The 13,597-nt window shown below is 30.7% G+C and overlaps 1 protein-coding gene across 6 annotated transcripts in view; it reads left to right on the top strand.

The window, feature by feature from the left end:
* The window catches only part of LOC143071676 (uncharacterized), a 103,890-nt gene extending 90,839 nt beyond the window's left edge, over window positions 1-13,051 (top strand). For 5 of the 6 annotated variants that reach the window (XM_076246153.1, XM_076246155.1, XM_076246154.1 and 2 more), the window contains 6 exons: window positions 1,985-2,149; window positions 3,511-3,608; window positions 4,819-4,957; window positions 5,566-6,380; window positions 9,540-9,572; window positions 11,500-13,051. In XM_076246153.1, the coding sequence (XP_076102268.1) occupies window positions 1,985-2,149; window positions 3,511-3,608; window positions 4,819-4,957; window positions 5,566-6,380; window positions 9,540-9,572; window positions 11,500-12,114 (1,865 nt within the window). In that variant the 3' untranslated portion in view covers window positions 12,115-13,051. The remainder of the gene's footprint in view (window positions 1-1,984; window positions 2,150-3,510; window positions 3,609-4,818; window positions 4,958-5,565; window positions 6,381-9,539; window positions 9,573-11,499) is intronic. The other variant, XM_076246150.1, reaches the window with a different exon arrangement.
* The last annotated feature ends 546 nt before the right edge of the window (window positions 13,052-13,597 follow it).

The following is a 13,597-nucleotide window of genomic DNA, read 5'->3' as shown; positions in this document are numbered from 1 at the left end:
CCCGTGCTGTTTAGTTTATTTTAAACATATTTTATTAGCTTAAAATACATGCAAAAGGGATGAGACACTAATCAAACTAATATAGTCTTCTCCAATATAATATGGATTCATTAATAATCACTGGATACCAATTTTCGTGGATTTCGTGTGTTCAGGTGAACCATGAACTCAAATGTTCAACAAATGTTCAACAAAAACGAATAACAAAGTAGTGGGGCAATAGGGCCCTTATTTGGCCCAAATATTAATGAAAATTTAAAAGTTATCATACATATTCTTAAATTTGTCCAAACTAGACCAAGGTATTATGTATTCAGAAAATAAAAAGAAATTTTACATTGATCAAGTTACCATGGCAACAATCCATGACAAAATTTGCATACTTTGAAAATTTTCTTGATTTCCTTTGTTTTTCATTAAATTCTTAGTAAAACTTTGATAGGAAAAGTATGTGCACAGCCAAGAAACAACTTTGTATTTGGCGAGATTATTTCAATAGTTATAATAAAGCTTCTCTTAAATTATTTTGTTGTTTCTTTGCTGCGCATGATATTTCCACAATAGAAATAACGATGAAAAACCACATAAATTCTATAGTTTTCATCATTTTAGAGAAAACAGTACATACTATGAAGTGATTATGACGTCATCAGATAAAAATCTTTATGTTTTTATTTACATTTCTTGACCCTATTCATTTCCAAACCTTATGTGCAAGTTTGAAATAGTTGACCAGCAATTTATTTTCTTGCCAAAAGCAGGCCTTAATGCCGTACTCCTTTTTCTATAGACATTGTACACAGACATTGAATTGGTAAAACCATGATATCAAATATCCACGAAAAGGCAAGTTTTCCTCAATACACGAAAATTATTCCCATGAAAAAAAAATGAATCCTTAAAGTAACCATACCTGTTAAAGCTCAATTGATCTGAAGGGTTCTTTGATCTCTTGCCATTGTAACCTCATCATTACTGCTCTAGAATTTTTCAAAATATGCTTGAATTTTCAGTCGGTAATCTATTTTAAAATTTGTATCTGGGGATTGGATCAAGCAACAATCTGACTGCTGTTACTAAAACAGAATATTGGGGGGTTATAGTTTTTGGCTTATATCTCAAAAACTCTTATCAGCTAGAACAAACCATAACAAATGGTTGAAATGATAACCAAGGCTGTATATATCCCCGGGAGTAGTCAGAAAAATCTGACAACATAATCAGATGCCTTGCATCAAATTTCACAGTTTTGTCTAATTTTGAAATTTATTTTTTATAAAAAGTATATTTTGTATAGTTAATCAACAAGAACCCTTATAGGATTATTGTTCAATTTTTAACCTTTTTTTACATTGTATTGTGAAAATACAGTAGAAACACTATGAGAATAATTTTATAAATATAGTAATAATGATCAACAAAATAAGAACTACTAATAAGGAAATTTGACTTAAATTGTCAATTGATCCCTATAGATAGATTGAAAAACAAGTTTTACTGATATTTTGGTGTTTTTTGGGGGGGAAATTTTGGTAGAAAGCAATTGTTTATAGTTATAAAATGTTAAACAAAATATGTCAAGACACAGGAATTCATCAGGTGACCCTTATTCAAGTTTTTATACATCCTTGGTTTTCAAATTTTAGGCCTAAGCATCCAATATAGCTTATTCTTTGGATTTCATTTTACTTTCACTTCGTCAAAGATTATTTTTGTAAATTTATGTTTAATGATAAGATGTGACATGATTGCCAATGAGACAACTCTCCACAAGAGACCAGATGACACGGAAATTAACAATTATGGGTCACCTGTCATACTTGTGTACCAAACATAAGAATATTTTATCTTTATGCTCATCATTACAGATTTCTTAAAATACATATAATAGAGAAAGAATTTTTTTTCACTGAAATTAGTTCACAGCTAATGAATGTCCAACATGTCAAGTAACTTGTGATTAAAAAATGCTTTGTATCCACAGAAAATGGCAAGCTGTACATGTGGGGTAAAAACAGCCATTGTATATTACCAAACAGACCAACCTCTTTTAAGATCTGGACACCATTCTGTGTAAATACTGGACTAAAAACAGTCACTACTATCAGCTGTGGCTCCTGGCATGCTGTAGCATTGACTGGGATACCAGGTAAATATTCTATTGTCATGACAACCAGTGTATTGCCATAGCTATGACAACCAGTGTATAGACACAGCTATTTGCAATTATGGACTCAATGTTCCTTTATTCATATTTGGGGAAACCCATTAGGAAATAGCAAGGAATAGAATCATAAAAAAGAAATAGCTTTATGTTTGATAAAATGTTTAAAACAATGACGGATTATTATAATTGTATACAAAATTATGTTTGATCATTATATCTGGTGCCACATATATGGAGCAGGATCAATTCATACTTCTGGAACACTTGAAATTAGCCCTGGTATTGGGAGGGGTTCCTGTTGGTTGCTCAGTCTATGGTTTTGTAAGTTGTGTTGTATACCATTGTTTGTCTTTTTTTTCCCCATGATGATGTTAGGACTTTTGTATCATGAGTCATTTCTTTTGTATTGGACATAGATGGTAATATGTAATTGAACAGATCTTCAATATTTTTTTAATATCGACATCTGATTCTCACTGCCCTTGATTTTTTGCTTTCCAATTGCAAAACATTTGCACTTTGTCATATTTTCACTGATGATGGATAGGGATGGATAGGGATGTGAACATTGCCAGTATTTGTTCTAGAGAATTTGGTTTTAATTTCAAAAAGAAGAAAATATGATAACTCTAGATGTCTACCTTATTTAACTTGGGTTAGTAGTTGCTGTGTTATTGGAAATAACACTTCATTTTGTTCACATTTGACATTGTAGTGTTAGTATTAGTATAGTTTTAAAATCATTTAGTCTCAAAGTTCAGTAAATCATATATATTTGATACATATTATATATGATACTCAAGGGTGGACCTATCGAAATAGAGCATTTGATAAAGAAGCTATTTTATTTTAATTCAACATCCTCAATGACAGAATTTCCAATTGTCATCGTTGTGTGATGATATATGTTTTGAATGGCTTGCCTGACACATGTATGTTAGAAAGAACTTTTGGATATATGACTACATGAAGAATCCCACAAATAACACAACCTATAGATATTTTAATAGAAGACAAGTCATTAACAATATACAGAGGAGGGATGAAAGATACCACAAGGACATTTAAACTCATAGATTGAAAATAAACTGATAACGCTATGGCTGAAAAAGAAAAAAAAACAAACAGATGAATAATATTACACAAGACACAAAATGGAAACTAAAGACTAAGCAACACGAACCCCACCAAAAACTGGGGGTGATCTCAGGTGCTCCAGACAGGTAAGTAGATCCTGCTCCACAGGTGTCTTTATGTCAAGCTTTTATTCCTCCTGAGTGTAAAAAATATTAAACTATAAAATATATGCCATCACAAAATGAAAAATATTTTATCTTATACAGATCCTGTTCCCTATTACACTGACGGAAAATCAGATATAACAGAAGTTGAGATACAATTAGGCAAAATGGTAGATGTTAATGGAAGACACAGACACAAGGTTTATTTCAATTATTTTAAATATTTTTTTGCAATTACGATAAAATAGAAAAAATGTTCCTTTGAATGAATTTGGATTTTGAAATAAGAAAAAAACTCATCAATGCTTTTTGCATTTCAGAAACTTAATTACAGATCTTTTGAACATTTGGGAAATTTTAACAAGTGGAAAAATGTTAGGCCAACCTGGGCTTCTGTTTGGATTTTGTCAAAGGAACTCTTGATAAATTAAACAGAGAGCTGACCAAATCCAAGAACTTTTTGAACATTTGTATGTTTTCAGTTGTATTATATTAGGCTAAAATCCATAAATGTATAGCATTGTTTGCTATTTGTTAATAATTGCTATTTATAATAGTGGGTATTTTATCATATATAGGAATAGATTTACAGTTAGAAGTCCTTGCACAAACACTTGTATTTGTTGGCCATCTGAGTATTCATATATTTATATAATACAAGGCCAACAGTTTAGAATTAGAGGATACAAGATAATGAAAATACATAATATATGCAAAACTTTAGAAGATATCAAGGCAGTAAGGGACAGACAACTTCATGAACACATCATGATCATTTAAGACATACATAATTCAAGTTATGCTAGCAAATAAAACTTTAATTGTTGATTTCAGCTTTACCATTTAAGTTCACTAGCTTTGTTGTAAGTAAGACCTCTAAAACAGAATTCCAGATTAAGTCCCTTGAATATAATAGCTGAATTAACTGAAATATATATGGGAATTGGCCTTTTCATAATCTAATGGACTATGGATAATCTTATTGCTTGTACACCAAAATGAAAATATCATTACTACATTGAATGAATTTCCATTGTTTACAACTTTTTAAACCAATCGCAATGTTTTGGTGTACGCTTTTGAAAATATTAACCAGAATGGATTAGATTCTAAAACGGCAAATTGCTGTAATAAGATTAGAATACATGTCCTGTGTCAGTGTATCTCCAACAAGGATCTGTTTGCATTCTGTTCTGCTTTACAAAGTATGCTTTGTTAATTTTTACATTAACCAATGAAAATACTGTTTTATAATTTTTTTAAGATGTTTTTTTTTTTATTAAGCCCTATGATACATAACAGAAAAGAAGACAAAACAGAGGGAAGATGTTTTTGTGACAGTTTTATATATTAAATTTAAGATTGACTTGTAAATATTGTACTTCAGAACTATTAATTTTGGTGTTGTAGGATAGTGACGATACTTCAGAAGAAAGTGAGGATGATTTTAAAGAAAGGTTACCAAATATTGCCCCCAGGGAAACAGCATTAGATGGTGAGGTCGTCCTATCTGTAACAGTCGAATATCCAGAAGAATTATTACACAAACGTATGTAGTCAAGGTCTTATGTGTGCATTATAGATCTTTTTGATTGATTTGTTATTAAATAGTGAGTCCTACCATTCATCTAACTGATAGTATGGTGTCACACTTTTCTGAAGAACTACTGAACAGAAGGACTTGATATTTGATCAGTAGCTAAATAGTAACAATTTGTATTGTGTCACCACTTATTTATCTGTCAACCACTATTCCCATTTTGAAACTTACATGAAAAATACTGAGATGTGGTATGATTGTTGAGACTTTTTAATATTTTATTAATTTTATTATGCCCTTCCTTATACCTCACTTTTTAAGGGCATTATGTTTTTTAGGTCTGTGCATCTGTTTGTTCTTCAGGTTTTTTGTCTGTCCATTCATCTATCTGTCCCGCTTCAGGTTAAAAAAGTTTAGTAAATGTAGTTTTTGCTGAAGTTGAAGTCCAATCAACTTGAAACTTAGTACACATGGTCCCTATGATATGATCTTTCTAATTTTCATTCCAAATTAGAGTTATTACCTGAATTTCACAGTCCACTTTACATGGAAAAATGATGGTGTGGATATAACTATAATGGGGTGACTATTAAATTTAATTTCTTTATTGACCACAGGTTTAGTCAACAGTCCTTCCTTATCTAGTGAACAGAAATGGCAGCAAACTGTTCAGGAGAAACAAGAGACAGACAGATCAAGACTTGTTATACAGATGCCATCAGAGGCAAAACCTCATTTTATAGACGCTTCAACTTCTCCAATACCATTCAGTAGTTCAGAGTCGGAAAGTGATGGAGCGTTACATTCTAGTCTTATTCTTGCTAAATTAGACAATATAGACGATGATCGTGTAGATAAGCTTGCTAATACTCCGTCACAAAAATCTGTGTCACGTTATCCTTTATTCTTTGATAGACAGAAAACAAATGCACTTAAAGAACAACCATCGTCAGTCGTGCAGTTCAGTAAAACAAACGCTGAAAATTACACGCTACCTAGGGAAAATACAAACTTTAGTTGTAAACAAATTGATTTAACAGAATTAGAAGTTATTAAGACAATACATGACTTAAAATCGCAGGAGAAAATTGTTCGGGCAAATTTGATAAATGAAACTGGCCAAACTTTTATTGAGTCCCCTGTCAGCAAATTATATTCAGACAATAAATTGAGAGACAAAATTTTTACCAGATCTTCAGAAAAGTCTTCACCTACTTTCGACAATGGTAGAATTATTGATAGTCCAATTCAAAAATCTGGTCGCCACAGTGATACAGCCATTTTGAATTTGGCAATGAGGGACAGATTGTCTGTTACGAAATCTCATCGCAGTGTAGAAAGTGCTTTAGCCGAATATTACTCCTTGGATGATGGAAGATGGCCAGTTAAACAATCAAACAGTATTCCTAAGAAAGGGGATGCTGATTTTGGAGTAAGTTGTGGTTTAACATCTATCTTTTAAAAAAAGCAAAACTACCACTGCACAGTTAGGTGATGGGGACTTTTATTTTTTTTGCATGTATGGTTACGGGATTTATAAATAATGCCAGGAAATAGTTTAAATATCTTCAATTGACATTTTCTGCATGAATATACATATAAATGTATTTATTTATATTCAATTTTTTTTACTAATTGTATGGTATAAATCAGTTGGTTTTATTTCTTAAATTTTGTTTGTATTATTCCCTAGTATTTAACTGTTGCTACAGTTCATTTGTTTAAGACGAGAAAAAAAATATATATGATGTTAAATTCCCTGATTTTATTGTGAATTTAACCTTTTAAAGTTAAAATAACCTAGAATTATAAATATTGACTTGATTTGAAATCCTTAATAACTTTGTCCAGTAATTAGAGTCAGGATAATGATTTTAAATGCTTTGTACTGTAAACATGATTTGATGTGTTTAGCCATTTAGTGATTAAAATTTGAAAAGAAGTGTTGAAATTCAAAACTGAGTTATATTGACTCGTTAAATTAATTCCAATTTTCTCTTGACAATTGGATTCAATTATTGGTCATTGAAACTTAATCACATGTATCACCAATCTGTTAATTAACTCGTCCTACACAATTATATTTGCAATTCTACACTTAAATTGAAGTTTTTGGTAGGAAATTGATTTTCAGAGCCCTGGTATTACCCTTGTGTCATTGAGTTGACATTAATGTTAAAATTTGTGACTTGCATCACACATTGTATTTTTAGTATTATTTTATGAGAGCATATTGTTTTACAAGGCAAATTGCCAAGAAAAAAAAGCTACTTTTACATTTTAGTCTCCTATGAAATTGTATTAAATACTGTGACAGATTAATAAAAGTGATCATTTAAGCATAAATTAAATATTTGTAGGAAATACAAATTGTTTTAAAGCTGTGTTATAAAAAAGAAGATGTGGTATGATGGCCAATGAGACATCTCTCTTTTAGAGACCAAAATGACACAGAAATTAACAACTAAAGGTCACTGTATGGCCTTCAACAATGAGCAAAGCCCATACCACATAGTCAGCTATAAAAGACCCGAAAGACAATGTAAAACAATTCAAACGATTTTAATACTAATTCAATAAAGTTTCTAATAGCAGGATCCTTTGTTTATATTAAGTCATTCCATAGAATATATTTACTCTGGAAATCTTTTGAATACATACTGTAAAGATATTATATAAAGCCCAGTTTAATTGAATCTTAATATATTTTATAATTAGCAGCTCTCTCTATTTGGTGTTTTCAGTTAAAATGAATCAATGAATGACAATACTCATGCCCGCTTTAGTTTTGACCTACTTTTTGCCTCTTGGGAGCTCTGAACTATTTTTGGCCTCTTGAGTATACTTATTTCCATTTGACAATTAAACTCGGTTAATGAACATGCATCATTTACTGCTTAATACAATTTAATTTATTTAGAATTATTTTGTTCTTTCATAAACAAATTCATAATAGTTTTAGATCTTTTATGATAAAAACAATACCCATATAATTAAAAAATGAATTTTACATGCCATCCTTAAATATTTCCTGATAGTTATCAAATATGGACAATACCTTACTCAGATCAGTGAATACAAGTTGGATTTTGAGATACATGAATATTTAATAATTTATAAAGTTTTATCCTTATAAAGATTAGTGAAACAATATTGTGATTTAACAATATCACATACAAACATAATAGTAACTGAATTAAAATTCTCCCTCAAAAACTGATTTCTGTTTAGGATAACATTCAAAACATTTTTTCAGTTGGAAAAAATTATATTGAATTATTAATACAAGATGTGTAAACATTAACAGTTGACTTGCCTCTAATTATAAAGATTTAACGTCATTTAAGCATGTTTTCGATTCCCCACCGATACCCGGACAATTACGGTTATTTACTCCATTGATCTTTTAAAGGTGTGATCTGTTTTTTACTGTTTGGCAATCAGTTGATAATGGCTTCCTATTCAATTCCTACTCATTTGTTTTGTATGATATAAAAGATTAGCCGATAGGAAATTACCGCAAATTTTCTAATTTCCGTTTCTGTAAAGTTGTGATATCAGTTAAGTTAACGTTGTCAGATGAGACAGACTTACCTGGGTTAATCAGTGTGTCGCAGAAACTATGACCACACTGACTGACAGTAGAACTAAACCAATGGCAGAACTCGACAAGGCCATGCAATCCAATATACAGTTATCAGTTTGTCTGCGACTATTTAACTTATTACATAATTTTAAGCACCAGGGCAGTAAAAGATTAGACATTGTTATGAAATTTTTATGCTTATAGAAATTTGAGCTCTACAAAAGTGTACATGACTAAATTTATTTAGTTTTTACATTGTATCTCCATAACAAGTTGGAATATTCAAATTGACACCTGACTAACTTAAATGGACCTTAATGGTAGTTTATATATTGAAACGAAAAAGGGCATCGATACCTGCACATAAATCTAATGGAACCAGGAATTTTTAATCAGCTTATCAGTTTTGAATGACCCATGCATGCTTTATAATTATGGATAAAATGGAAATTTGATGCAATTTATACCAAACTTCAATATTTACAAGTCTCAAATTTGATTACAGTTTGAATTTTAATGATATGCCTTTGTTTAAATACATTTGGATAATAGATCTGTATGATTCATGAATCAATGTTTTTTTATACGTTTTGTTAACTACATCAGATGTCACCGAGTTAAGATTACAAAAATTATTAGAAAAAATGAAAGAGAAAAATCACATAAACAGATCTAAAACAAAATTCTTACTTGGCTAGAATTCAGGTCCAGGGACACATGTAGAGCAGGTTAAAGCTAAATCTTTGGCAAAATGTTGTAAATCAAGGGATTTTTTGGTTACAACTATTTTTTCAAAATATCTCATGTGAATATTACGTCAAGAAAATCCATTATACATTTTCTACATGTACTAGCTATTCATTTCAAGATAATGCCATATGTTGATGTTGATATCTAGAATGTGTCTGTGTCCACCAAAAAAGGGTTTATTCATTTGCACATTTATAAAGTGGCTATCTAAAGGTATGCATGCTGGTATATATTTTATTTATTCTGATTATACAGAAACGTATGCCCAGCTTTGTGTGGAGACAGAAGGTTTGTATGGATCTTCTTCTCAAACATTGCACCCTAACTCCTACTTCTTAAACTCACCAAGTATATATTTATATTAATCATATAATAGAAATAACCGAAAACTCAAATTTCTTATTAAATTTTAAAAGATCTGTATTTTCCTTGATGAAAATTTAAGATCAAATTTCATATTTTTTTCCTTTGCAGCTTAGATTTAACAGTAGAGAAAGAAGATTTTCTGTCTTTTGTTCTCTCTATCTTTTTCTTCAGCACTCAATAGCTGCCACATGATCTAACTAATTTCATTAATTTCTAATTTCTACCTAATTCTAAACACAATGTGTTATATAGGCCAAGCAAATTAAGCTTTAACGTCTTCTTTTATACATGTTTATTTCTTGTATGATGCATTCTTTTCAAGCCGGGGAGATTTAGCAAGTAGGCATATCTTCTGCAGTTTCAAGATGAAGAATATCATAGAATATTCCTTCAATCAGGTTATCAAGGGTATTCAAAAAGGCAGGAAAACAGGACTGTAAAGTAGAAGTAAAAGAAAAATTTATTTTAGAAAATTTAATTTCTTTTCAAACATGGTATATCAAAGTTTAGAGTCAAATGTTTAAACTTTATTTTCTGTTTGTAATCCAATTCATAATCCAATTATACCTTTGTATCTCACTACAGATCACTACATTGTACATTAAGTGAGGGTACCCAAATTGCACCTATTTTGACAGTTTTTTAACCTACATTTATGTTTGCTCCAGACAAAGGTTTCCATTATGTGTTTATTTTGTAGATGTACGTATCATTATTTACAATATAGTTTCACCAATTTTTATGCCCCACCTACGATAGTAGAGGGGCATTATGTTTTCTGGTCTGTGCCTCCGTCCATCCGTCTGTGCCTCCGTTCGTCCGTCCGGTTAAAGTTTTTGGTCGAGGTAGTTTTTGATGAAGCTGAAGTCCAATCAACTTGAAACTTAATACACATGATCCCCATGATATGATCTTTCTAATTTTAATGCCAAATTATAGTTTTGACCCCAATTTCATGGTCCACTGAACATAGAAAATGATAGTGCAAAGTTCAGGTTAAAGTTTTTGGTCAAGGTAGTTTTTGATGAAGTTAAAGTTACATCAACTTGAAACTTAGTACACATGTTCCCTATGATATGATCTTTCTAATTTTAATTCCAAATTAAAGTTTTGACCCCAATTTCACGGTCCACTGAACATAGAAAATGATAGTTGGAGTGGGGCATCCGTGTACTATGGACACATTCTTGTTTTTTTTTAATTCTTATCAAATCATAAAAAATTGGCCTGAACTCGTCAGACCTCCAAACGATCAATGATTTTGTAATCTCAGGAGTACCCAAATTGCATCCATGCTTAAATTTTCATCGTCATACGTCAAAAAACAGATCTTTTGTTTATTTTTTTCAAATATTTTGATCAATTGGATATAAGTCCATGCTTACTTGCTCTTCAATTTTTAAGAAATGGATGCTTGTAACATAGTTTATTTGCTGATTAAAAAAATGATTACGCTTTGATGACATCTCATGTTGACGTTTCTGCACATTTTACTTCTTTAGTAAAACACTTCATCTGTAGATACATACTGTGAAAGTTTTGTGTATATCTAAATATATTTACCTATGTTGAAAGACGTGCATAGTATCAAATTTTAAATAAACAAGTTGTCTCCTGGAAAACTTGTATAATTTCCGCTGCTTTTTTTGCTAAATAGGTGCAATTTGGGTACCGTGATGTTAGCTATTAAAACAAAGGATTATTTTGGTATTATACATAGTAGAATGATATAAGAATAAGGAGATGTGGTATGATTGCCAATGAGACAACTATCTACCAAAGTTCAAATAAAATTAATGTGAGCAAATGATGTTTCTTTGTCTAACTATATTTCCTTTGTTTTTTTCAGCTGAAAATATCCAGGTCCGACACAGTAATTGGACCAATCAAATCACCAACTAAGATGCCAACGGCTAATCATATACAGAGATATTCAAATGTGCATAATCCAATAAACTCTCAAAAAACATCGGAATATAAGTCAAAAATAAGAATACCAGTTCCAAGACAAGTAAGCATTCCAGTTGGAAGGGAACAACAACAAAAAACAAACAATTTACGTGTAGAGGGAAAAACTAGAAAACAGCTAATGTATTCAAGTGCTACTTCATGGAGAAGTCGGGAACAGAATGGATTGCTGGATATGTCAAACTCTTGCCAGTCAGGCTCGCCATTGTCTATAGATTCACAGAACAAACACAAAGGTGGTGAAATAAATGGTAAAATTCATAGAGAAAACACACAAAAACTGCTCAATGGACACGTGAAAAGCCCTAGTATTTATCCCAAAGGTGTTTCACCTATGAAAAGGAGGTCTAAAACAACTTTGGGCACAGCATTTAATATGGAACATTTTCATACAGCAATGGATTTTGATAATGACTTGAAAATTGATCCTCAGACTTTGGTTCAAACATCAGAACAAAATGGCCAAGCGTTGACATCGGTATCACAAGTGATTTAGAGATCAGACCTGAGACCCAAGTCTCACTCAGGAAGTACTCGTACACATTCAGCTCCTTCACGTAACATAAATTTACAGCTAAGAAAACTTACTGAGCTTTCTAGTCTAAAACTACTGGGTCATTTCTAACAAAAAAATAACATATGCTATATATTAATGCTTTGTGATACTTAATTGGCACCCAATATATTTTATTGTCTTTGTAAGTGACTTTTTCAATGCATTGTTTTCATGTATTAATATCTACTATATAAGGGGTACCTGCTCCTATATCCAATTAAAAAGTTTTAATCATATAACTCGTGGAGATTGAGAGTGAAATATTTTAGGTCAAATTAACCAAAGAATCTTCAGATCTGATTTTTTATGGACAGTATATACTTATAAGGAAAGTTTGTTTTAAAAAAAGACTTTTCAGTGAAATGTTAGGACCTTATTTTGGATGGTTTCATTGGAAATGCTCACTTTCAATCAACGTTTTAAAACAGCAAATGAAATGGACTGTTTTCAGAAAATTATCTGTTCAAAACCTGAAATTCTTTGGGCTGCCATATCATTTCTTTATTAATTTGAGTACTATGTGCTAGGGCATTGGGTGAAAAAAAAATCATCATATTTTACAGCTTGTTTTGTCTGGTAATCATGGTTATAAAATACATACAATAAAAGTTATAAATATTTCTATTATGCCAATAAGATTTTCAAAAATGTAATTTTATGGTTTCTCAATATGTTTTGAGGATTGATTTTTTTTGTAATATTTGTAGAAAAAATATAAATTTGAACTTGCCAAAATCAGATTTATTGCTGTGTTATCTAAGATATGTTTTCATTCAATAAAAGATATACAGCATAAAATATAAGAATATATACCATGGTTTATACTAATTATGTGCCAAACATTGATGTATGCTGTGATTAAACTGCTCTTAATGAAGTTTTGTGTCTTAACTTTTGCATGTTTCACAGACAGCTAAATGAACAAATTGATCATCATATTTTTTAAAACTACTACCCGGGTATATAAAATAATACATTAAAGAATATTTGCTATAGTAAAAATTCCAGATAAGACCATGATCACTTTATATGTATATATATTCAGTTGTAATGTTTTGTGCAAATAACTTGCTAAACACCATATCTTTATATCACATTTCCACTAGGTCCACACTATATCTTTACATAGTATTTCCAATAAATCTACACCACATCTTTATATAGTGTTTCCAATAAGTCACACCATATCATTACATCATACATGTATTTCCAATAAGTCTACACATATATTTATAAAGTGTTTCCACTAGGTCGACACCATATCTTTATGATTTCTAATATGTCTACACCATATCTTTATGAAGTATTTCTAATAGGTCTACACCATATCTTTATAAAGTATTTCTAATAGGTCTACACCATATCTTTATAAAGTATTTCTAATAGGTCTACATCATATCTTTATATAGTATTTCTAATAGGT

Source organism: Mytilus galloprovincialis, chromosome 4 (genome assembly GCF_965363235.1).
Source record: "Mytilus galloprovincialis chromosome 4, xbMytGall1.hap1.1, whole genome shotgun sequence".
In the NCBI taxonomy this organism is placed as follows: Eukaryota; Metazoa; Mollusca; class Bivalvia; order Mytilida; family Mytilidae; genus Mytilus; species Mytilus galloprovincialis.
The sequence above is the reverse complement of the archived record's forward strand: the minus strand, read 5'-3'. Positions and strand labels throughout refer to the sequence as shown.